The sequence below is a fragment of the Cupressus sempervirens genome, chromosome 5 (assembly GCF_028749045.1).
Source record: "Cupressus sempervirens isolate cs-2001-9-10 chromosome 5, ASM2874904v1, whole genome shotgun sequence".
In the NCBI taxonomy this organism is placed as follows: domain Eukaryota; kingdom Viridiplantae; phylum Streptophyta; class Pinopsida; order Cupressales; family Cupressaceae; genus Cupressus; species Cupressus sempervirens.
In genome coordinates, this window is record NC_143122.1 from 66,449,848 (window position 1) to 66,476,881 (window position 27,034).

Below are 27,034 nucleotides of genomic sequence, written 5' to 3' on the forward strand. Positions count from 1 at the left end.
GTCAATCGTGAAGTCAAGGCCTTGAAACATCCTTCTAGGGGGCTTGTCCTTGTGAAACATGAATCATGCATCCTTGTGAATCTCCTCTCAAGTGTGTCCTCAAAAATCAAGGATCCCTTGATATTCTCCCCATCAAACGCATCTCCAAATTGCTCGAACACAACATCCAACTGTAGCATCAACCCAAATTGTTCTTTGTTTTCTCTTTCTATGTGAGCAACTTGATCACCACTTAACAATCCTTGCATATCCTTACCAATAGGAGCTTCATCATCTAGCATGTAATCAAGTTTATGAGTTGTGTCAACAGCAGAACACTTCAGGGACGCAACCTCCTCCCTAGTCTATATCATTTTTATGTTTGTATGTTGTCTCCTAAATTTGTCAGCTTTGAGTCGCCAAGAGACGACTTCTCTTTTTGGGGGGGATGATGTTGTCCGGCAAAATGGGTAGTTAGGCAATTACCGGTGCGGACACAGTTGTGTTGTTTCATTAGCACCGTATCAGATATTATAAATGTGGCTTTCACTTATTTATTTGGCATCATTGTATGGAACATTATTGTTATGTACGAAAAGCATTTGATGAATGAATAGTATTTTACTTTGTTAAGTTATTACATGTTTCTTTCATGTTCACCAAGGGGCTGAACAAGGTGTTTTAGTATTGCCATCTATGCTTTGCATCAATCCTAGCATGATAATGTGAGGAATTTAAGGGGCGGAGATGCTTCGCCTCTACTGGACAAGAACAATGTGGTTTAATTGGTTCTTATAGAAGATAAGAAGAGATATCTTCAGCTTAGTGTGTGAAAGAGGGAGGCTCTTGTATTGAAGAAGGCACAGAAAGCCATAAGGAAACCTCAAACAGTGGTGACTGAGCATGTGACTTGAAGCACACCGACTTTGTGACTAGAAGCACTAGAGCATAAAGACAAAGAGCAATCTTTATGGCAGACTTTGTATTGTTTGAATGCATTAGTGAGGCAGAGGCATCGATTGTTTAGAGTGGACAAAGAATGATGAACAAGGTAGCCCTGTATAAGGAGACAATTAAGGGAGACTTCTCAAAATTTTATTGGGAGGTGTCAATTTTTATTCTACTTGTCCAGATTATGGAGAAATTGCAGCTTCAAGCATCATTGTTGACATCACTACTGAGTGTGTGATTGTTGGTAATTTTTTAAGATTTTGTTTTTAATATCATAAAGTGTCGTGTTACACTACAGTGCGAGTTTTAGCAAGAATTTATTGCTGTCAGGAGATGGTTCCCTCCATGGGATTGAAGATTTTTGTTATTGTGCCATGGTGAGCTCTTCATTCTAGATTAGAGGGTTGGCGGTTCTCTTGATAGGTGTTGTTGCTTCGAGCATGAGTGTTGGTTTGTGGAGATCAAGTTGTCATAAGGTTTTCCCAGGTTATGCAAACGTGCAGTGGGAGTTTTGATAATTGATCTTGGTTAGCACTCTTGGTATCAAGTACTTTGGCAGATTAGCCATGGAGGTGCTCTTGAAAACTTAGAGGCTTGGGTGAGACCACATTTCTCTTGGTTTAGAGAACATTTGTTGAGACGGTTTCTCTTTGGAAGTTTCAGCATGAAGTCCAAGGAGCCTACACCTATGGATGGGCGCGAGTTTATTACGGACCTAGTGGAGATTGTTCTTAGAGAAGAGTCATTGAGACTTGGTGTATCCTGGAGGAGCATTCTCACTCCCCATGCATTTAGGAGATGGTTGATATTGTTCCTAATTTTGAAATGTTTGGAGTTTGATCTTCTTGTTTATAGGAGCTTTCATTCATGGTGTTTGGGTGTTGTAAATGCTCTCATATGGGGAGATAAAGGAGATCATACTTGACACAATTGAGCACTTGATGGTGTTTGGTAGAAGGATGAGTTATAATTTGCATTGGTGTTCCTTCCAAGAGTTTTTTTTTGATGTCGCCTATTGTTGTTGTGCTTCATTGTTTTTTAATAACAATACGTGGTCTTTTCATGAGGACTTGGAAAATGTCATTTTTGCAGCAAGTTGGTTGAGGTTCGCAAATCATCTCAAGTTAATGCCATGCCTTCTATGTGCTAATTGGTAGATTGAGTCAACTTATAGTTGACATTGCTCATGCAATTTAAATTTCTCTATAATGGTCTTCTAGTTTTTTGCAAATCAATGGCTTTTTGGTGTATTTTGTTGAAGATTGTCTTTTGGCAACTTTCTTACCATAAGATTTGGTAAGGGAAAGCAGAGTTTAAGTGGGAGGATATTCAGATATGAGGTTGTAGCATGAGCTGAACTTCAAGTGGGAGATTGTTGGATGTGAAGTCCAACTGTCATGTCTGTTCATTTCACATTCTTCTTGTTTGTCTCTTCATCTTCTCGTGAAGACTAATGTATAAATATAAGGGCAAAGCCCTATGTATGTAAAGCTGCTATGACTGAATAATATATTTGCTCTAATCTTAGTGTGGATGTAGCCATAGTTGTGGTGAACCACGATATATCCTGTCTCTTGTCTCTATTTTGTGTATTCTCAGTTTATCTCTTAAATTAACACTGCGTAGTCCAGGTAATCTGACTTGGCGCATATCATTTGGATTAAGAAAAACATCCATTCATCCATGCAAATTGTGTCTTCGTCCCCTTTGAGCTTGTGTAATAAGATAATTATGTTCGCAATTTCACCCTTTACAAATGTTTAGAGGATAGTTCTGAGCAGTTTTGATTGACCTTTCCTAGCCAGATAAACTAGTTCCTTGTGATTTTTGTCCTGTGCATGCCTCTCCTTGGGCTAAATTTGATTTGGAGAGAGGTGAAATCCCAACATGCAAATGCCTCCATCATGGGTCAACGAAAGACATTTTGTATCATCTCTCGTTCCAGAGTGATGTGGACTTTTTCATCTTACGTTTTAATTTGCCTTGTGTTAGGGTTACATTGGTTCATGCATTCCATTACCAAGTCCACCCATTGAACAGCAACAGTGAAACCAACAAACTCTAAATATCCACTCTCAACCTATTTCTGTGTGATTGGATGCTTATTGGGTTGCTTTACTAGGTCCCAAAACTCCCTCAAAAGTCACTCTTCCTTTATGTTTGAAGGTTCCATTTGGCTTGTCAAATTCCGAAGGCTATTTCAGAACAAGATTCTCCTTCCACTTAGTTCACTTTATGTACAACTCCAACAAAACCTTTTTCATTCGTCAGCAGTTCCATTTCCATTGTTGGATCCCAACAACACTTCCGACAACAACCGTGAGCTCCGAAGCTTGATTCTAAGACATCAAAGACATAGACTCAACAAAACTTTGACTTGAACTTGGACACGATGCGTGAAATGACCAACAAAAGCATGAAGCAGGAAGACCACAGAAGAAAGACAGTTCCAATTTAAAGGTCGGACTCCAATGGTGGTTCCCGAACCATACCTAAATTCCAACAAATTGAACAGTATAAACCAAAGTAACAAGAATCGGAATCGGATCGAAATCGGCAAGGCCGAATCAAATCGTGAATCGGCCATGAATCGGAATCGAATCGGCCATGAATCGGAAAATTTAAAAAACCCTTGAAATTTAGTGAGTAACTTATTTCATAAACCCTTTATCGCTGATTCGATTCACCGATTCACAAAAAATCGTTTGGCTTGAATCGAATCGCCGAATCGCGTGAATCGCATGAATCGCCGTGATTCTTGGAACTATGGTATAAACTATAACTGAGAACTTTTAAGGGCAAAGGACCTAACTTAGACCATTAGGGGTGCAAAAAATAGGGCAAAAGATTTTTTCTCTGACTATATAATAAGCATTAGAAGGAAATAGTATCGATCCTGAAATGAGATGAATAATAATTATACTGAAATGGATTACAAATAGTAGAAACTAAACAGTACACTAACCAGCAAAATGAGAAGAATGTAAAAATAACCTTAAAAATGACTTGGTTGTTACACTGAATAATGCTCAGTTCTTACACTGAATAACGATAGCATGTACAAGAGCTTAAATCTTGTTCTCCGTCTTCTAATTTAAAACAAATGCACTGGATGTACCAGTGAAATGTTCAATGGAACCTGACAAACTTTTGGCTGCATTAAAATGGCGAATCCGGTATACACCAGGAGTAGCTGCTTGTGGAATCTCCCACTGAATTGTTGCATAGCTATAAGGACTTAGAGAAGCAGGCCGGGACCAATTAAAATGAAGACAGAAATCATCATCATCATATGTGGGACTCCAATCCCCACTGGACTGTAAGAATTCTACAAGAGAGAAAGTTCCCTCTGTCATCAAGTCATTGCGTGGACAAGAAGACCAAAAGGTTACTTCCACAATTTCTTCCTTCTTATATGAAGCATTCTTAGGAACATCCTCTTTAACATCACCAAAATTTACACCAACAGGTGTCATGTCAGAAATTACCGGTGGAAGAAGGCTGATTTGTTGATCTAATAGATCTGGTGGTGTGGGACCTTGATCTACATTGCTTCCATTCACCATGGCAGAAGCAAGTGTTTTGAATTCTTGAATGTATGCACTTAAAGTATGTGGTCCATACAAAGTTGAAGCTCCCTGCAGTGATAAGATAAAAATTAGAGCCAGGAATTAAAAAAAATGTTATGAATGATGTCAGTCTAACTAGAAGGTAATTGGACTCAAGATTAAGCATGGAAACCTCATATCGTTGTATTTGATACTCCTCAAATGTGGTTATATACTGTGAGTAGGTGTTTGTAAGCCCTGCAATTACTATATGAATGTCACTTGCAGATCCTCCATTTTCACCTGCGAGAAAAGTCTCTTTAACAGCTTCCCTTAGGCGTCTGCCAGCCATTGTTGTGAATTCTGTAAAACAAAAGATGATAAATGCATGTGACAAATTAAAGTCAATAGATCTCATATGAAGCTTGAAAATCATGTTTCATCTCTACAGGCATGTATGAGGATAAAAGAAACAACCAAACTACAACAATATTGATAAGTAGGAGATATTTTCCATAGGAAGTCAAATTGTGATTTTACTATCAGGATTCAACGGTGTAGTTTCTTTGAGTCAAACTCATTGACTCATTTTTACTGAGTACTGGTTCACACAAAGCCACCTGTCATTAGAATGAATAGAACACATAACACTCATTGCATCTAGGTGATGCTCACAGAAAGCCCCATCCTTGTGACATTTGGACAAGATGGAAAGGTGCGTGGTAAAATATTACAAGACTGTGTCAAGGAAAAATTCTGAAACTGTGATACAAAAACAAAAAATTTAGTTCAGACTGCCTTCTTATCGAAGTCAGTCTACTCAATAATAGTAACAGTACTCAGGTGGGTATGCAGGGAGAGATTTAGGATTACAAAATAACATCTTCATGGTTTTGCAGACCATTCTACATTCATTCTTAATCAGATTCACAGTCAAGCGCATTCCTAAGCAACCTTTTCTCTAACCTGATGGACTATCTCACAAAATAAATTAACTATCAAGTTGCTGCACGCAAAATGATAAGATTAAGTTGATTGATGTGAAAAATTTAGTAATGATTTTCAGAAAAACGAATATGCTTAGAAAAAAAACACAGGATGGTGGGAGAAGAAGATATGTTATTATAGTTGTTGTGAGGTTCTCACACCATTGCCCCAAAAATTTTGCGGACCCCCCCCTTCTTTTTGCCTTGGCGAATTTTTGGATTGTCCAACAATTTTTCGATTTTTCAAGATTTTTGAGCCTTGGACAGTGGGAGAGACTTAACTTATTTTCACCCGGTTTTCTTTTTACTTGATTTTCTAGAGCCACCAATTCTATCCTTAGGCCGAACAAATTTCAAAGTTAATTCCAACTTAACGGGATAAATTTGTAAATTTTGTACTTAGACATTTTCTTTTGAAAATTTGGATATAATTGTATAAATTTGGATAGTTTTCAAAAAAAAAAAGGAAAATTTTGTTAAATTTGGTTTTGGAAAATCTTAAATTTTTCTTTGGTGAAAATTTTAATTTTGTAGAAATTAGGCTAAGTTGCAAAAAATCGATTTTTGCCTCTAGAAACAATTTTATTTTATTTTTCTCAAAAAAATTTAATTAGCATAGCAAAATCGATTTGGAGAAAAATTGCAAAAAATTGGCTTTAATAGATTAAAATTGCCTTCAAAACTTTTTGCCTTTAATGAAATTGGTAATTTTATATTGAAAAATGGCTTTTGGTTAGCCAAAATCCAATTTTAATGACGTATTAATTACTAAATCCTCATTAAATGGAAATATTTAACATCCCCAAGGCACCATTTAATTTCCTTTTGCAATTTAGAACTAAATGGTAATTTAGAAGGGCAATTTTCATTTTGGCAAAATTAATATTTAGCTGAGTATTTAATTATGGGCCATAATTTTGCATTAATTATTGTTTTTCTTGCTCCCAGGGTCCAAGTCGGCTAGCTTGGGGGGAGTAAGAAAGTTGGGTATAAGAAGAGGCCTCTCTCTCGTTTCTTCCTCGCTTCTCACTTCTCCTTCTCAAGGTGTTGGCGATTTTGCAAGAGCAGATCTGCACTCTTCTTGCTTGGCGAATTTCGTGGAGGGCGAAATTTGTGGGAGCCGAAATTTGTAGGAGCCGAATTTTGTGGAAGCCGAAATTTGTGGAAGATAAAATTCTAATTTTTGCAAGAAGCTGCAATTTTTGGCCCTAGGTTGGGTAATTTTATTTGGAGGTGAATTACATGATAAATTTCTGATTTGCAAGTGGATTTGAAGTTCTTGAGGTCTAGTCCTAATTCCGAAAAGTTGTTGTACGATTATTGGTTAAGGTGAATTTTCATCATCTAGAGTTGCAAGGGGTCCTTAAGCTGACATCTTTCTTTCGTTCTAGTCTAAGGATTGCTCCCCTTGGTTCTACTTGCCTTCTGGTCCACCACTCTACCATCCCGTAATAGAGCGACGAGTATGGAGGATGTTAGTGCAAGTAAGAATCCCAAGCGGACAAACACTAAGAAAGACAAAGAGGATATGATGCCCAAAACACTCTTCTTCTCGAAAATGAAGAGAATAACCGACACCAATATCAATACAGTGGACATGATACGGATGAAGGACAAACTAAAGGAAGGACAATCCCCCTTGGCTATTGGTAAAGGTAATTTCAAATCATTTAGAGTTGAAAGGGGTCCTTAAGCAGATTTCTCTCTTTCGTTCTAGTCTAAGGATTGCCTCCCTTGGTTCTGCTAGTCTAATTGTCCAACACTTTACCATCCCGTAATAGGGCAACGAGATGGAGAATGTTAGTACAAGCAAAAATCCTAAGGGGACAAACACTAAGAAAGACAAAGAGGATATGATGCCCAAAACACCCTTCTTCTTGAAAATGAGGCGAATAACCAGTACCAATGGCGGTACTATAAAAGGATATACAAAAGGCAATTGCACATCACTGCCCAAGCGTCGACACTTCTATTTCAAGCATGATGAGCGACGTTGGGGTGGCACTTGATTTTGAGGATATCAGAGAAGAGGATGTCAACGAGACAAATTTTGGATTGAGGTTGAGTGAGTTAGGAAAGGTTGCTATCAAGAAGAAGCATTTGGGCACCCTTTCCTCTCTCAATGTTTTTATTGGATTTGCGAAAGAATATGAGAAGGATCATAAAAGGATACTACAAGCAGCAAGCAGCATGGTGAAATCAACGGAACTCGAGACGAAGAACACACCTTGTCCTCCTTTGGAAGAAGTTAACGAAAGGCTGGCTAAGTTCATTGTCTTAGCTAAGAAAATGAAAGAAAAAGGAAGATTTATATTAGAAGATCATTTGATGTAAGCCCAAGTGGCAATTTCTCTTTCTTCTAGAATAGGACAAGTGTCTATTTCTGATTGGCCACGATTTTGGTGCCTTCTCATTGGTTGCCACTTTTTGCATTTTTTCCATTGGTCTATTGATGAAGTGGCATCTTCTCACTGGCCGATGGGGTGGCAACCCTAATTAGAGTTTTGAGGATCCAATCTGGATCGTTCATCTTGTTTTGATCTCCACCGTCCGTTGTATTTCTGGCCCCTATATAAGGCCATTTGCTCTCATTTGTAAAGTGTTGGAGAAATTGTTGCGAAGATAATACCAAAATTGCTCATTTTTTCATTGTTGCGATTTGCATGTTGATTAAGAACATTGGGCGTTATTGCATGTTTTCTACTTCCACTTTGTTAAATTTCCTTTTAAGTTGTTGAAGCAAATTTTATTTGAAGTTGTTTAAGTGAGGTTAAAGTAGATGGATAGTTGTATAGTGGCATTGGTAAATGTTTGATAGGGGTCAATACTAGACCACTAGCATCCTAGCAGCTGGTTGGGAAGCTTTGTGTGGCAAACTAGTTTATTATTCCTTTGAATCATCGCACCTGTGGAAGTGAGGCCGCTCGTCAACTTTCATTAGGTTTGATCCCCGTCCATTTGCTAACCTTCCATTCGTAGTAAGAGTAGAATATTGAGTAGCTGGGTAGTCGAAGTTTAGAGGAGGAAGTTAGAGAAGTTAAGTATCAAAACACATCCATTCACCTTCCACCACCATCACTTTCCTATCAACATCATCCTCGGCAGACACATCCTCCATCATCACCACCATCAACATTATCTGCCACTGACATATTTCACAAACACATCATCATCTCCATCATTCCACCAAAGTCCAAGTCATCCTCGAATGAATAGCGTAAGGCCGCCTACATGATTACCAGCAAATCACATCGATAAACTAAGCGAGTATCCACAAGAGTAAAGAACATTGGAGTTATTCTCATATCCCATGAGCAATAACTTTTCAAGAGAGGAATTATATGTTTGATACTCCGTATCATATATCCAATTACTAATATGTTATGTAAGTGATACAAAACTCGCATCAACATTATCTAGCGCTAGGAGGGCTGAATGATTTTCATTCTTGGATCAACTTGGAAATTTAGGGCATGACGAGGGATGAGCTTTCAAAGTTACATTTCAGATGAGAGATCTCTTTTAGAAGTAAAAATTCAACAACAACAAAAAAAATTCAAAGAAGAAAGGTTTCTCAATGGATAGGCAAGTGGAAATTCATCCCATTTGGTTTGATTTGTACAAAAGGTTACATCCATTGAATTTGTCTCAACTTGCAGCATCAAGGAAATGTAGGATACATGGTACTACGGATCATGTGGAGATGGATTATTTGGTGTTTCTCTTAAGAGTGGACTTGGCATTAAGAGGAGAATTTTCTTTTTCACAAATACATGAGCCTACGGTCTTTGTCAATTCGGAGGAAGATTTTCTTGATTTCAAAGATGATATCAATAGGGAACCAAGAAACATATGTGGAAAACATTATTGGTGCCTTGCACATAGTCTCATATATTTAGAGTCTACTTGCCCATCTTGCCAAGACACCATTGACTTGGTCAAGTTTCAATTGGGTTGGTGTGAGGAAATATCAGTGGGGGGTGTTAAACATTTCTTTCAGCTTTCAAACTGGACACCAAAGAATGAAGAAGATAAGATTTATCAAGATGATGTGGTTGATTCTAATATTCAAGATAAACTAATGGGTGAACCTTCACACATTATATCACGAGGTGGAGAGGTTGACAAGAAATTTGAGGAAACAATTGAACTTATCCAAGAGAAAGAAAGCCTAAAAGATGGTAGGCAAAGATCAACAGGTAAAGACACACGAAGAACTACAAATGGAACATCAAAAGGTGGACGAAAAGGACATCTTTGGTGAGCATTCATGTATAATTCAAGAGGTGACTCTTGAGGATGGGTTGCAAGAAGTTTCAAATATCCTTGAAGAGGAAGATAGTCAAGTGGGCGAGTTGAACAGCGAAATACAAGATATCACAAGAGAGTTCAAATATGAGGAAAATATTGATAAACCAATACAAGACACTATCTCTACTACATTCTTTGGGGGGATGCTTGAAGATCCTACGGAAGAAATACAAAAGGAGTCATTGCCGAAGGCCTTTCAAGGTGATCAAGTTGTTGCAGGTGGCATGATTCACCATCAACTTCGACCTCCAAAAATTTTGCCTCTTGAAATGGAAGTTGATGGGCAATTCACAAAGACGTATGATGGTTCTCCTGTCAGTCTTGAAGGTACTATGTTCGGTGAGAGTCTATATAAAGAACGACAAGATGTTCCTGAAGAGGGTTCAAAGGGAAATTACACGCTAGATGATGTAGCTTCTATTGGTAAGGATATGCAAGGATTGTTGAGTGGTGATCAAGTTGCTCCCATGAAAGGGGAAAACAAAGAACAATTTGGACTGATGCTACAATCAGATATTGTGTCCAAGCAACTTGGAGAGGTGCTTGATGAGGAAAATATCAAAAAATCCTCGATTTCTGAGGATACACTTGAGGAGATTCACAAGGATTCATGGTTTATTGTTCACGGGGACAAGCCCCCAAAGATGATATTTCATGAGCTCGATTCCAAGATTGATCCTGCCTGGACTACCAATGAGTTCGATGTAGATGTTAGAGGGATGGTGCACCACCAACTTCGACCTCCTAAGGCCATGGAGAATTTGCAGGTTCCATTTGAATTTGAGTCATGCCAAGTTGTTTCTTTCCCTGCTCTCAAGGATGAAGGGTTTGAAAGTTTTTATTTTGATTATGGAAATTCTGGAGAAACAACTTGCATTTGGATTAATCATGGACCCTATGAGTTGCCTCAATTGTTGATCTTGCATGATAATTTTCAAGAGTTTGAGTTTGAGGTGACCAAATTTTTTTCAGAGTACAAGGATGAGTTTGCGAGATTGAGAACTATCACCCAAACCTTGTTACTTTTGAACATCTTGAGAAACCATGTTAGATCCAGTGTATATATTATATTGGTTAGTGTTGTCCCTTTAGAGTGTTGTACATAGTTAGGGTAGGTTTGTCTTGGACCATTTGGTTCAGGCAAGTAGTTTTCTTTCAATTGGGTAGATTAAAGTTTCCCTTTCAATTGGTTAGAATAGTTTTCTTTTAGTTGTTTAGTTTTGGTTAGGGTAGTTTTCTTTCAACTGCTTGGTTTAGGTGTTGTAAGGGAGCTCAAATTTGATTTGTATCAGGTCATTTGACTTGAGATCTTTTAGCTTCCTTAGAGAGCGTTTTGGTTTTGGGTCTTTGCAAGCACAAAGGGGGGTCCATGTTATCACTCGTAGGCAAGGTGTGTAGATTTTACATTTTTCGTGACAAAACGAAGTCTGTCTTGTTCATTTCTCGAATACATTTAACGAGGTTCAAAGATTAAAGGAAGTGTTTAGGCGTTGATCTATGGCAGGACTTGTACTACATTTGGGTCGAACCCGATGGATGTTCTTAAGTTATCTTTGACATGGTTACAACATTCTACTCACACTTAATTGCTCTGAGTTCTTGATGTTTTGAAGTGAAGTTGGACTTGGTAAAAATCATACACCTACTTCAGCGCCACTATGGTCCTCCAAACCCTCCACAAGCTTCATTGCCTGCAAACCAAACAAAAGATTGAAGAAAACAAAGAAAAAAAAGAGAAATCATGTCATGAGAAAAGAGAAAAAAGCATTATGAAGGTGAAAATAAAGATGAGTTTTGGTTCAAGGGTGTGCAATCATCTCTACCGGTGCTATAAAAATAATCACTAAAGGTAGAACCGTGATTGTGGTGCCATAGCGATAACTCCGTCGGGGCTATAGACGCCTAACTGGCAGCGGGGCTCTATCCAAGTTGCTTTTGAAGTAAGGATACTATAATAGCTAAGTTTGATGAATCTGAAAAATTATCAAGTTCTTGTCCAGTGGAGAATAAATCATTTGCACACACATGAGTAACTTATGGTCAAGGTGCTTAGGATTAACTTGAGAGTTATTTCCCTTGTTGAGTGCTCGTCCTTAAGTAGATTTTCAGATAGGCCATCCTAAGATTTTTTTTCTAAGTTACTTATTTCTTGAAATGTTCAGGAACATTTCTTTGGGTTGATGCTAGATGTTGTGAGGTTCTCACACCATCGCCCCAAAATTTGTGGGGACCCCCCCCCCTTTTTTTGCCTTGGCGAATTTTTGGATTGTCCAACAATTTTTCGATTTTTCAAGATTTTTGAGCCTTGGACACCTTCAGGCCAGTGGGAGAGACTTAACTTATTTTCACTCGATTTTCTTTTTACTTGATTTTCTAGAGCCACCAATTCTATCCGAACAAATTTCAAAGTTAATTCCAACTTGGCTGGATAAAATTGTAAATTTTGTACTTAGACATTTTCTTTTGAAAATTTGGATATAATTGTATAAATTTGGATAATTTTCAAAAAAAAAAAAAAAAAAATTTGTTAAATTTGGTTTTGGAAAATCTTAAATTTTTCTTTGGTGAAAATTTTAATTTTTTAGAAATTAGGCTAAGTTGTGAAACATCGATTTTTGGCTCTAAAAGCTATTTTATTTTATTTTTGTCAAAAAAAATTAATTGGCATAGCAAAATCGATTTGGAGAAAAATTGCAAAAAATTGGCTTTAATAGGATTGAAATTGCCTTGAAAACTTTTTGCCTTTAATGAAATTGGTAATTTAATATTGAAAAATGGCTTTTGGTTAGCCAAAATCCAATTTTAATGACGTATTAATTACTAAATCCTCATTAAATGGAAATATTTAACATCTCTAAGGCACCATTTAATTTCTTTTTGCAATTTAGAACTAATTGGCAATTTAAAAGGGCAATTTTCATTTTGGCAAAATTAATATTTAGCTTAGTATTTAATTATGGGCCATAATTTTGCATTAATTATTGTTTTTCTTGCTCCTAGGGTCCAAATCGGCTAGCTTGAGGTGAGTAAGAAAGTTGGGTATAAGAGGAGGCCTCTCTCCCATTTCTTCCTCACTTCTCACTTCTCCTTCTCAAGGTGTTGGTGATTTTGAAAGAGCAGATCTGCACTCTTCTGGCTTGGCGAATTTTGTGGGAGCCAAAATTTGTGGAAGATAAAATTCTAATTTTTGCAAGAAGCTGCGATTTTTGGCCCTAGGTAGGGTAATTTTATTTGGAGGTGAATTACATGATAAATTTCTGATTTGCAAGTGGATTTGAAGTTCTTGAGGTCTAGTCCTAATTCTGAAAAGTCGCTATACGATTACTGGTTAAGGTGAATTTTCATCATCTAAAGTTGCAAAGGGTTCGTCCTTAAGCTGACATCCTTCTTTCGTTCTAGTCTAAGAATTGCTCCCCTTGGTTCTACTTGCCTTCTGGTCCACCACTCTACCATCCCGTAATAGGGCGACGAGTATGGAGGATGTTAGTGCAAGTAAGAATCCCAAGCGGACAAACACTAAGAAAGACAAAGAGTATATGATGCCCAAAACACCCTTCTCGAAAATGAAGAGAATAACCGACACCAATATCGGTATAGTGGACATGATACAGATGAAGGACAAACTAAAGGAAGGACAATCCCCCTTGGCTATTGGTAAAGGTAATTTCAAATCATTTAGAGTTGAAAGGGGTCCTTAGCGGATTTCTCTCTTTCGTTCTAGTCTAAGGATTGCCTCCCTTGGTTCTGCTAGTCTAATTGTCCACCACTTTACCATCCCGTAATAGGGCAACGAGATGGAGGATGTTAGTACAAGCAAAAATCCTAAGGGGACAAACACTAAGAAAGACAAAGAGGATATGATGCTCAAAACACCCTTCTTCTCAAAAATGAGGCGAATAACCAATACCAAAGGCAGTACCATAAAAGGATATACAAAAGGCAGTTGCACATCACTGCCCAAGCATCGACACTTCTATTTCAACCATGATGAGCAACGTTGGGGTGGCACTTGATTTTGTGGATATCAAAGAAGAGGATGTCAACGAGATAGATTTTGGATTGAGGTTGGGTGAGTTAGGAAAGGTTGCTATCAAGAAGAAGCACTTGGGCACCCTTTCCTCTCTCAATGCTTTTATTGGATTTGCGAAAGAATATAAGAAGGATCATGAAAGGATACTACAAGCAGCAAGCAGCATGGTGAAATCAGTGGAACTCGGGACGAAGCACACACCTTGTCCTCCTATGGAAGAAGTTAACGAAAGGCTAGCTAAGTTCATTATCTTAGCTACGAAAATGAAAGAAAAGGGAAGATTTATATTAGATCATTTGATGTAAGCCCAAGTGGCAATTTCTCTTTCTTCTAGAATAGGACAAGTGTCTATTTCTGATTGGCCACGATTTTGGTGCCTTCTCATTGGTTGCCACTTTTTGCACTTTTTCCATTGGTCCATTGATGAGGTGGCGTCTTCTCATTGGCCAATGGGATGGCAACCCTAATTAGGGTTTTGAGGATCCAATCTAGATCGTTGATCTTGTTTTGATCTCCATTGTTCGTTGTATTTCTGGCCCCTATATAAAGCCATTTGCTCTCATTTGTAAAGTGTTGGAGAAACTGTTGTGAAGATAATACCAAAATTGCTCTCTTTTTCATTGTTGAGATTTGCATGTTGATTAAGAACATTGGGTGTTATTGCATGTTTTGTACTTCACTTAGGTTTCCTTTCAAGTTGTTGAAGCAAATTTTATTTGAAGTTGTTTAAGTGAGGTTAAAGTAGATGGATAGTTGTGTGGTGGCATTGGTAAATGTTTGATAGGGGTCAATACTAGACCACTAGCATCCTAGCGGCTGGTTGGGAAGCTTTGTGTGGCAAACTAGTTTATTATTCCTTTGAATCATCGCACCTGTGGAAGTGAGGTCGTTGGTCAGCTTTCATTAGGTTCGATCCCCGTCCATTTGCAAACCTTCCATTCGTAGGAGTAGGAGTAGAATAGTGAGTAGCTAGGTAGTCGAAGTTTAGAGAAGGAAGTTAGAGAAGTTAAGTATCAGAACACATCCATTCACCTTCCACCACCACCACTTTCCCATCAACATCATCCTTGGCAGACACATCCTCCATCATCACCACCATCAACATTATCTGCCACTCACATATTTCACAAACGCATCATCATCTCCATCATTCCACCAAAGTCCAAGTCATCCTCGAATGAATAGCGTAAGGCCGCCTACGTGATTACCAGCAAATCACATTGATAAACTGAGCGAGTATCGACAAGAGTAAGGAACATTGGAGTTATTCTCATATCCCATGAGCAATAACTTTTCAAGAGAGGAATTGTATGTTTGATATTCCGTATCGAATATCCAATTACTAATATGTTATGTAAGTGATACAAAACTCAAATCAACAATAGTTTATGAAATCCATTCCTTCTATGATTATTGGCAACAAATTCACAACCTTTGAGATTCTAGAAAGCACATAATATGCAAACAGAGTTTAGCCATCCTGTCTAGAAGAATAGTTAAATTCAGGAATATGATGGACTTTAAGATACAAGCAAGAAAGAGTAAACACAAACAATGGTGGGAATGTTTGCGAGTGCGGTTCTGTGTGTGTCTGAAGAATTATAAGCATTACCAATCAAGTTGACCAGGTAAAATCAAGTTTCACTATGAAGGTGATTAGTTGATAAGTGAAATTATTATATCATTTCTTGCCCGGAAAACAAACAAGGTACACTCATACAGAAAACACCATGTTAATGTTTTCAAACTTCGGAAAAATTTAGTAGACACTAAACAAATTTGGAAAATCAACACATTTGTCAAATTTCTCAATACTCAGCAAATACCTGGAAAAGGCCTCATCCCACTCAATTCTTTGAAGCAGAAGAATTTCAAGCATAAGATTTGCTCAAAGAGATTAGTTTGTCCCAAAAGCACAAAGTTTTGGAAGAATGCTTTTATATAATTGACTTAGGCAAGGTTTGATGAGTTGAAATTTAGTAATGCCTCTTCCCAGCATTTGAATTAATTAAACAAGGAATCATTTGTGAGAATTCTATTTTGAGTAGAACTTGAACCAGCAAGCAAATGCAGGTGCACTTGTACATAAGTTTGAAAGATAGTTAAGATAAGGCATGACGCCTTTTAATTTTCATATCCCTTGGAGCGGAAAGGGTTTATTTCTCCAATCAAATGCATCAAATATCATTTTAAATACCCTCCTGGCCATAATTCTGATATCAAACCTACAAGGGAAACAATAAGGCTCTGATAGCACAGACATGAACTAAGTCTGCTGTTAATTGAAGACTGGAATCATGTAGTTATACATCAGAGTTTAACTGACCTGGTGCTCTTGTTATTAAAGAGTTTGTGAATCCAAGAATTAACTGAAGCCAACTAATATATGAAGTTGATTATGATCCTAAGGACCTGATCTAAATATGTTTATTTAATAGAAAAGAAAACAGAATAAATTAGAGAACTGATATCCGAATTCCCATCTTTGAAGACTAAAATATGATGTCTAGAAAAAGATCTTTAAATTCTAACAGGCATGGGGCAAATGATGTAGACTGATGAGATTCACACTACAAATCCACATTCCATTCCAAGGTTAGCACTTTATAGAGGTCTTGGGGACACTTGGAGTTGAGGATCAAACCTGAATTTAAATATAATGTCTGGGGGAAGAAATTATATTTCAACAGGCTTGGGAGAGTGAAGTGGAATGATGAATTTCACAGTAAGGACCCACATCCCATTTCCACGGGTAGGCACCTTGTGACGGGCGTGGGAGTGCCCTGACGCATGATTGAGAATTTAGGAGTAACAATATAAGACCCAAGCACAACCCCATTTTTCCTATGTGATTTTCCCAAGTGTTTATCCTAGTATTTTAGCCCCAGTGTTTTAGAGAAAGTAATGGAAGGATGAGACTCACACCACAAACCTAGGTTTCATTTTCATGGGCAAGCACCTTGTTATGGCAACAAAGACACACTGAGGTAGTTGTCAAACATATGGCAATGCATGGCCTAACCCAATCCTATGTGTAACCATGGGAACACTTTTGAGGCATGATCAGATCAGCCATATTAAGGACCCAAGTATGCCTCATTTTCAAAATAGGATGAGGTCATGTGGCAAATCATTGAGGTTTTCAACAGGGAGACTTGTGTTCAAAGAATCCTAAGGCGTGTTACATGCTTAAAATGTAAAAGTGAAAATGTTCGATTGGGAAAACTACCACATCCAATTCCATGTGTAGTATACCCTAACTAATGAGGCCAAGTGCAAGTCTTGGGTGAATTTGACAAAAGAGATATCTCTTAGTCGTAGCATTTGAGTTCAAGGAAACCTTGCAAGAAGAATTTACCAATAAAAAAAGAAAAAGAGGATTTAGATTTAAATATTTTAAGAGAGCTTAATGGACGCACTGTTATCAGGATCTTATGATTTAGGCAGACCTTTCATAGACGTACTGCATCAGGATCTTCTTTAAGAGGATTTAATGGATGTACCGTTATCATTGATGAAGGTCTGCCTAAATCATAGAAGTATTATTATAAGAGGATAAGGACAAATATTATTTCTACCACAATTTCACAATTCAAATGGTTTTGTCAATCAGTCAAACAAGCCTAGGCAATGGCCATAGTTTGAAAGAGCATCTGCCACATGCCATCACAATTGTAGATGCAGAATCCTTATAACTAAATGTTTATGCTTTGGACCACCTATTAGCCAACTGATTGGTTAATGATGCCACTGCACTATAGGCGAGCTGTTGGAGAGGCCATACCAACAGAAAGTCTTCTAGGTGTGGTAAAAAAGTGGAGTCATGACCAAGGCGTTGCCATTAAGTCAAGAATGTTTATGGATTTAATGACATGAGAGCTTTTTGCATCAATGTTTTGAGTAATACTAAAGATGATGGATCATGAAGTACGATCCAAAACATTGATGCAAAAACTCTCACAGTTTTTACAGATTGTGGAACTATAATGTTTTGTAAAGGTATTGTTGTGTCTGAACTGGATCAAAGGAGGTGAGACCCAAGACTACTGATCAACTAAGAACAGATTCCAAAGAGATTTAAAATCAATATTATAGCATATCTCTACAGGAATAATCTCTAGTGTGATAATACTGGGAATTTAATGTTTCTCAATGTCTTGTGCTTTGAAGGGTGTGATTGATAAATTGTCATTGATGTCAAAGGGCTTCACTAGCAAGGATAAAATTAGCATAACCACCATCAATGTCAAAGGCCAAACTTTTAAGTGAATGTATATTTAGATGCAAACTATGATATCATTAATCTTTGAGCGATGATGAAGAACATGCAAGTATTAATACAGAAAAGATTGGATTCCTTGGATTAGAAGAATGGTTATGAGAACTATTTCTAATTTATTCAGAATTATATAAGATGTCTGACATTACAAAACATTTCATGAAAGCAAACTGAAGATGTGATTATCATCTTTTTGAAGGCACAAACCTCAACGTTTATAGACCATATGTAAATGGCATCAATATTATATGCCCAGTACTGAACAGATAAAGATTGAGTATGAGCAAGGTAATATGATAAATATCAAAGCTATTGTGGAAGAAATTCATTGTCCAGGTCATTACAAGTAAAATTATGGAGTATGAATTGACAAATAGTGTAATACATACTGAAGGTTGAAAAGCACTCCATATGTATGAAGAAAAACCGGATAATATATTTTGAGAGGAAAAACTATGAAAACATTATTCATATACAACGACTTCAGTGCCAGAAGATTTTATATGGACTGATTACAAAAAGTATCGATGAAAGAAAAGTCAATAGGTATAAAGTCACTAAGTTATTCGGTCCAATTAATAATAATTGCCATTGATATTATAATGTTGCCGAGGATGAAAATAATCAATGCTTGTTTCCAGCATATGGAGAATTATGCAGAACTGTCCCCCACATAGTTATGGATTTAATGCATATGTCTTGTGTGGACTATGGATATGCAGCAGTGGAGTTACATACTACAGCAGTAATGAAAAGAGGCAGTCAGCGATTCTGAAAGACAAATCAGAATTAATAATGTTCATTACACAATCAGAATGTGATTGCACAAACTAATATATAGCAGTGATGTGGATCATATATGGTTTGAATGAAAGTGGCAAGTTTATTTAGTGAAATACATATGGATTATGGACCGGAGTATATACACGGCAACATGAATATTATGAAGTTATGTGTTTCCGGCGATAAAAAAATGATTGAGTTCTCATGACAAACCATTGAAATGGCAGCTTTTCGTTGTGTCAATACAGAGTGCTGTCGGGAATCTTCATAATATTTAAAAGATTTATAAATCTGTTGTTAAGACAAAACAATCAAATAGCAACCAGAAGCCCGTTGAATTAAGGAGTCCCAATGGAGTTTATATCAACAGCAGCGAACAATACTTATACTGGCAGCAATGAGAATAATTTTGAAGGCAACGATAACAATCAGTGGCAGTATAAAGAGAAGATATATCAAGAACGGCATATGAATCAAACATATTGAAGACTAATATGATGCATCTTTTATATAGGAGTGAAGTCGTCAGTATTAAGAGAAAATAAATTTACTCAGAGATATCATGCAAATTGCCAGCACACAAGGTAGTTGAAGGCAACATGGTCAAAAGAAAGGCCATCATATTACAAGAAACAACAGACATCTTTAATAAAGTTACCTATAAACAAAGAAATTAAAAACTGGGATAAGATGCAACCAAGGTATAGTCTATTGTTAAAATAATGTGTCTCTTGATTTTGAAAAGTAACACTCTTTTATGAGTAAGATATAAATAAGAAAATAAAGTCATTTGCAAAGAATGAAGTTGGAGAAGCGATAAGAATATAATAGAAGAATTATATATTCAGGTTTTTAATCTGATATATATATTCAGAGAGAAAGAGAGTGAAGAGATAAGAATATAATAAAAGAATTATATATTCAGATTTTTAATCTGATATATATATATGGAAAGAGAGTGAAGAGAAAAAAGGAAGAAAGGCCCGTACGGTAATAAAAATCATGCAGATATAATTATTGAATTGAAGAAGAGAAATTATGCAAATTGAAGTATCCAGCATCAGTTGAGTAAACAACGTCAATAAGGTGGAAGAACAATTTGTGTGCAGTGGGTTGGTGCTCACGAAGATAAGGAGTGGGGGTTGGTGCTTCCAATAGGTCGGTGCCTACGAAATGTGGGAGTCGGAGCTTCCAATGAGTCGGTGCTCATAAACATAGAGGTCATAGCCTCTAGTAGGTTGGAGCCTACAAACCAATTTGTAAAAGATCATGTTTATATATAAAAAGCAATTATTTGCCATGGTTTTCTCCCGCATTGAGTTTCCACGTAAATCTTGTGTTATTGTGTTCATGTGCATAATTGTTCATTTCAGCATTTGAAGTTAACTGTTTGGATAAAAGTTTTAATTTGGTAAAGTTGTTAATATACTGATTCACCCAACACCCCCACCTCTCAATATATTCGTGTGCTCTTTAGGGTGTATATGCACATTAGCATTTTAACCTATTTCTGTTCACTGCTACCTATTCCTCAAGGTAAGTGTGTCCTCCTCAGCTAATGAAGCTCAAAATAAAATTTGAATTCATATCAACTAGCACTACAGACTCGGCTCAACTTGTTGGATTAGATGTGATTCATCTATTTCTCAGTTGACCAATTCACTTGTCTTAGATTTTATTAACAAGAAGGAAAAAGTATAAAACACATGTATCCAATGAGTGTTACATGTTCCATTTATTCTCATGAGAGATGGATTCATGTGAGTCACTACTCTTGAAACATGAGTCAATGAGTTTGACTCAAAAACTACACAGTTAAATCCTGATAGCAATATCACAATTTGACTTGCTGTGGAAAATATCTCCTACTTATCTATCCAAAACCCTTCAAAAAACATAATTCTTCCACATTTTTTAATATATATTGATCAGAAGTAGTTGGTTCCACACATGATATTTATTATTTATCTGTCTGTATGCATACCTCCAGGTACAGAAAGGATAACAAGTTGCCCAATCCTTAGAATTTGGATAGGAAGAATAGATGGCTGCATAAAATAAAATAAAAAAGTAAACATTAAGTTTTTCTGTCATGGGCATGCCTTCTGCAAAGAAAATGCCAATGCATATCAAAGATAATGAAAGAATTTCAAAAATCTAGTTTCTTTCATCCAATTCAAGTATCAATCTTTTTTAGAATTTGCATCCAAAAAATAACTGGCTGAATAAATTATAAGAAAGTGAATCTTAAGTTTTGCATATGTAGAAATGCTTTATGTAGAAAATACCAACACAACTTTACATCAAAGACAATACAAAATCCATCAACGACGATTGTTTCTAGATCCATGTGCAGTTATTTCTAGTCTTAACCAGGCAAAGAGAGTATATGTAACAAAGACTAAAGTTTCAAACCAAGCACTCAAAAGCCTTTAACCAAATTCTCCATGTAAACAAAAGATAATCCATGTCAAATGTCAATGACTAAAATCACTTACAAAACACCAGGTTTTGATGGCAGGAAATACTATTTTCTGGGTTGAACTCACTTAGTTTATCTTAGGTGTTACCAGTGTAAATTGTTGCACAAATCTTGCTTTTGCAAAACTTGAGCACTATCCATGATTTATGGTTATAATAACAATAGTTAAACAACAAAATATTTCAACTAAATTGAGGTGATTGAAGTAATTCCCAAGTCAGATATTCTTAGGTATGGGAAAGCATTGCATAAGAAAATCCAAAAGCCAAATGATCCAACAAGACTGGAGAGAAGATTGTATTTCAGTATCTGTTTATAGACTTAATTATGGATTGTGAGTCATGACAAGTGGTGAATGAAAATATTGTGAAATTGTCAGCTCTGGCTGACATGTTGAGAGTAGTATTGGCTGATTAGACAAATAAAATAAGTAAAAGCCTTGTCAAAATCTTGGGGCCCCACGAAAAGGCTGAATTAATTTGAAGTTTTGAAATAGGGTTCTATACACAAGCAATAAAGCTTTAACAAGCAAGTGCTGGAACAGACCAATTTCTGGCTACAAAAGATACCACATGGTTTCCTAGAGAATTGTGAATTTCAATAGCACTGTCACCATAAGCATATACTTGAGACATCCAGCCTGTAATCCCATAATATCAATACAAGACCTAAATAATATAAATAGACATCTATTAGATTTCCACAATCCATGCTAATGCTTTCAAATTTCTGGATTTGATTGTGTATAGCTTTTTTACATCAACGTTTCGGATCATACTACATGATCCATCATCAGGATACTACATGATCCATCTTATGTTCTTTTCTCTCTAGCATCCTAATGATGGATCATGTAGTATGATCTGAAACGTTGATGTTAAAAAACTATACACAATCAAATCCAAAAATTTGAAAGCAATATAAATAGAGTTTGATAACTAAAACAGTTGATAAATGTAGACTGGGTTTTCATAGTGGAGAGCCAAGTTCAATTCCCCATAGGGACCATCTAAAGTGGAATTCTAAGTTATGACTCTTAATCTTCCGTAGGTGGTGGTTTCTAAATAAAAATGGATTTCTAAGTAGTGACTTTTGGTCTTCCATAAGTGATTGTTGACGGTAAAAACTATATTAGAGCTGACGGGATGAGTTAGTATCCAAAAGGTTGCGTGACGGTTGAGTCAACCCTTCGGGAAGCATATGAATGGATCTATGGATCATCATTGTAATTGGAATTGCATATCTGCTTATATGAATAAAGTATCTTGTTCTGTGTTACATTCTAGTCTCTTAATGCGATTAACATCCGTTTACCCTATACGGTAAACAGTGATTTCTAATGTGTTTGCTCATAAGGAGCTTGTATTGGTCTAATGTTAATGCATGTATGTGAAAGATATCTCTAATTGATATTCGATTATAAAAAAGTTGTAAAATGACTCAATAACAGAGACATAAATTTCTATAGAACATATAAATATATTATAAACTGCCAAAAAACTTGTTCTGATTCAGATCCATAAGATTCCCATTCTAATGCACTCTTTACTTACCGCCCATGGATATGGTAGAGACATTTCTCCTGTATCAAGCAAAATTGGCTTTGGTTTCTGACAGTCTGTCTGTTCTTTGGGTGGTGTTTTCAATACATCTCTCACTAACTTCCAAAATGGATTTCCCTGCAAAAATGCCATGAGAGGAACGAATCAAGCGGTCCCTCTAAGCCCAAAAGCAGTGTAACTGTAAATAACATAATAAATTGAGTGTAAACAAACAATTATAGTACCAAGTTTATCACAAGGGAAGCCATACATTATTATCACCCTGCTTAAAGTCAAAAGCTCCAGGCCCATCAGTGGTTCCTGCAGCGAAAGCAAATCCCATTGCAGCAGGACATGTCTTAACTACAGACTCTGAATCTCCAGGTGCAGCTGGGGGAAGGTTGACCTCAAGTTTGGAAAAGTCAAGATATACATGGCGGTAGTCTATTTTTCCTGATAATTGTTCAGATGCACCATTAAATAGGTCGATAGCCTTCTCAAATTGTTTTTCCCCAATAATGCGGGTACTTGCAAATTCATCGGGGTATCTGTCATACAAAACAGTATACAAGACACAGGACTGTCGATCAATCTATGGACGGTAACAAATCTCAACATGATGCCTTCAGAGGGTAAATTACTAAATACTCACCCTGGACCACGCCCATAGCACAGTTCATTTTTTCCATTACAAGTACTGTGATTGAAGTCACAAGGCAATCCTGTGTCTATGCAAAAAGCACCTAAAACATTGGGACTCACATCACCACAATTTGATTGACAAAATGCAGCTACAAATTGTGGTTTGTCTCCATTCACCATGGATCCCCGAACTCTACTTGAAACACTAATCATCCGTTTACTGAATTTCCCACCTCTGCTCTTATGTGATGCTGCAATTTTGTAAAGACTCTCATCTGCAAGAATCCATTAGGTTATATTTTAAACTTTCCACCTAATCATTTATTTCAATCGCACAGTTTAATACTTGATATATTAATAAGCATTGTGACTCTTCCAATTACAATGTCTATGTAAAACAAGAAGTGTGAGGATCAATGCCAAAAAAATTGAATTGTGATTTTCAGTCTTTACATACCCATACTTGGAGTCATGCTTGACTTTCTTCTGTACTGGCTAAATGAACTGACATTATAATTAGTTTTCATTGATTCTGAACTCTCAGAAGTTGGAGAATCCCTGGTTTTTTCTGAATACCAATCCTCCATAAAACGTGCTGCAGCTCCTTTATTGTCACCGCTAATCAATCGATTTGTACGACTCATTGATGTTCCATGTGTTGCAAACCAGTTAAAGCTTCCTATAGGACCCCCCTTAGCATCTACAAATTTCAGCAAAGTCATATTTTTGTCGACATTATATTTGTATCGTGCTTGTTCATCTGGTGGATTATTCAAGTAAGCACTGGGGCTGCGATTAACACCAGCATCAAGAAGCTCACCTGAAAAGGTTGCCATAATATGGTTTTTAGATCTGAACAGTATCACCAATAACATCAGCTAAAAGAAGCAGTGAGGGATCTGAAAGTGCCTTTTACTATTAGTTAAATGATCATTTAGAAATTTTTGGAGAGCAAACAATATAGTAGACTGTGTAACCTTCTCAAGAGATGCTTTAGGGAGCACGAATGCAAAACATTGAGCCATACCAAATCATATGTGTGTTTTATGAATTACTCGTCCAGTGTCTTGGATGTAAGTATCATGTATTGCTATTGTTGTTCAAATGGCTGGCAGAATTGTTAGTTGATTGGCATTCTAGCATTTTGAGCAACAGACATAATTTGATATCAAACATTTTCTTATATATCAAGTTTTCCCAAAAAGGACTCGCTAGAAAGTTAGAAACAAATGCAAGGCAACCTTGTGATCATTACATGATGACGAAGACATAGTTGGTTACAAAATACCAATTGGATAGGACCATTATTCAAGTCAAAGGACCCATAACAAAAGACAATCGAGCCATTTTTTAGTATCCATGTGGTTAAATGGGAGTCGGGACTTGGAAGATAATTTTTTCCATCAGAAAAAGACAAAATAATGACATTATATTAACCTAGAAAGTTAAACATGTAACAATATTTGAGACAGATTTAAGATCATATACACTTCTCCATATTTGGTAATGTGAGTTTATGATCACAATAATGTTTTACAATTAGAGGTATATCCGAACATCCCAAATATTTCTCATACACTAGGAACACACTCACACTCAGTTCTGATGTTACAGTACCGATCTTCTTGACTTGAAACCAGAAGAGCATGAAGCATTTGTTAGAATTAGAGTAGAGCTGCAAAGGCAAACTCTTAATGCACGGCTACATTGAATATGATTCATCTGACATGCCTGCTAGACCACCAAACTAGGGTAGGGCCAAAGAACTATGGCCAACCAAAAACATTCCAAGGAGATCCACTCCAAGGCAGATGCTATTTAAGATTTTTGTCACTTTGTAGCTGAAATTATACAGTGACACACAAAATACCCCACTACTGCTTCACAATGCTACATGTACAGAAGAATTACTCACAATGCCCTCACAACAATATGTGCTCATAGAAAACCAAAAGACAATACCATGCAAAAATGTACTAATATAAGCAGGCCCTATATTTGATTCAGCATTTATGTGTGACCATATACCACGTAAATACATGCATATGCACTAGTATGAGTAAGCCCTAAATTCTATTTCATGATTAATCCATGCCAGCATCAAATTCACACTAAACAAGTTGGTGCAAGGATGATTGATCAAGCTATATTATATGGTTTTATTTCATTGCTAATGAATATTACAATTGCTTTATTCCCATACCTGTGTTTATATAAATGTTCCCAGGATGCAAATTATCATGGGCTTGTATGATACTTTGTTCAATGCCATCAACAATAACATCAAATGATTGTCGAACAAATCCAAGAGAGGTAACAATATAGACAATATACTGAAGGTAGCCTCCTGGACCAGCATGTGTGTGAATACCACTTACGGCTACATTTTTCTCATTGTAAAGTTCCCCATACCTGTAAGAGACAAACACAAACCAACATTTTCACTATCAGAAATTGGAAATATATATAGTTTCCAAACAGTTGATTGCATTTCACGTGCAGCAAAGGAAGAAAAGTAAGAACAAAATTATTCACAATGAAACATTAAACAAGCATTCAAGCTATATACATAAATATTTATCAATTTATAGAGTAAATTGAGAAGTCCACTTGTTTGCTAAGAAATTGACATTGAATACTCCTACCAAAAACAGGTGAGTTGAAGTTGAACAGTAAAATCATACTTGCCAACTATAAGTTATAAAAAAAGAATGAAAGGATAGTTGTCTAAACAACAATAATTCCCTAGTTACGGTATGTATAGAAGTTCCAATTACCAGATTCATGCCCAGAAGGCCGGATCCAGATTCGTGCCAGGATTTGGGCAGGATCCTTGATTTGGATTGTGAATCCGTCCGGATCCACGGACCACAAATCCAAACGAATCCACAGTCCAAAACAAGGATCCTGCATGAATTCATCATGAATTCTTCACGAATCCCCAAGGACCCACAAACCAAACTTGGAATAAATATATATAATATATATACATATATGTATGTGTGTGTGTGTGTGTGTGTGTGTGTGTACTCACGAATCCACGAATCCGATTGACGTGCCCGAATTGGATTCGTATCCCAAATCGGTAACTAAGATTCCAACCAATGTGGCCCATCTCACAATTGAATTTTAGTATTTACTCCATCCCTATCTCATTCTCTCTCTTTATCTATTTCCTATGCTTTATAATGTCTGCTCTCCTAGACTGCATGATAACAGCAGCTGCTGGAGATCACCCACTGGATAATCTTTACCATTTTTATAACACTTTCTTGAAGATTTCACAAAGTTGGGCCTCAAAATAATATGCCTTGAGATCAAATTCCAGAAAGTTTATCTTGTTTATTTCAACCTTTTCTGCAGAATTCATTTTATCTTATTCACTGTAATGTAACAGCCGGAAGAGAAAAACCCTAAATTAACTTGCCCATGGATTCCGTCAAACAGATACCATTTCAAAATTAACTTAAGTGAGGAAAATTCATAGTAGGGAGTTAGAATG

General features: G+C 36.7%; 1 protein-coding gene across 2 annotated transcripts in view; it reads right to left on the reverse strand.

Moving 5' to 3' along the window:
• Positions 1 to 3,903: 3,903 nt before the first annotated feature.
• The window catches only part of LOC149554572 (neutral ceramidase 2-like), a 33,096-nt gene continuing 9,965 nt past the window's right edge, over positions 3,904 to 27,034 (reverse strand). For both annotated transcript variants that reach the window (XM_089828626.1, XM_089828627.1), the window contains 8 exons: positions 25,736 to 25,944; positions 23,990 to 24,352; positions 23,543 to 23,807; positions 23,162 to 23,438; positions 22,903 to 23,028; positions 20,852 to 20,915; positions 4,672 to 4,841; positions 3,904 to 4,568 (listed from right to left, as the gene is read on the reverse strand). In XM_089828626.1, coding sequence (XP_089684752.1) covers positions 4,020 to 4,568; positions 4,672 to 4,841; positions 20,852 to 20,915; positions 22,903 to 23,028; positions 23,162 to 23,438; positions 23,543 to 23,807; positions 23,990 to 24,352; positions 25,736 to 25,944 — 2,023 coding nt within the window. In that variant the 3' untranslated portion in view covers positions 3,904 to 4,019. The remainder of the gene's footprint in view (positions 4,569 to 4,671; positions 4,842 to 20,851; positions 20,916 to 22,902; positions 23,029 to 23,161; positions 23,439 to 23,542; positions 23,808 to 23,989; positions 24,353 to 25,735; positions 25,945 to 27,034) is intronic.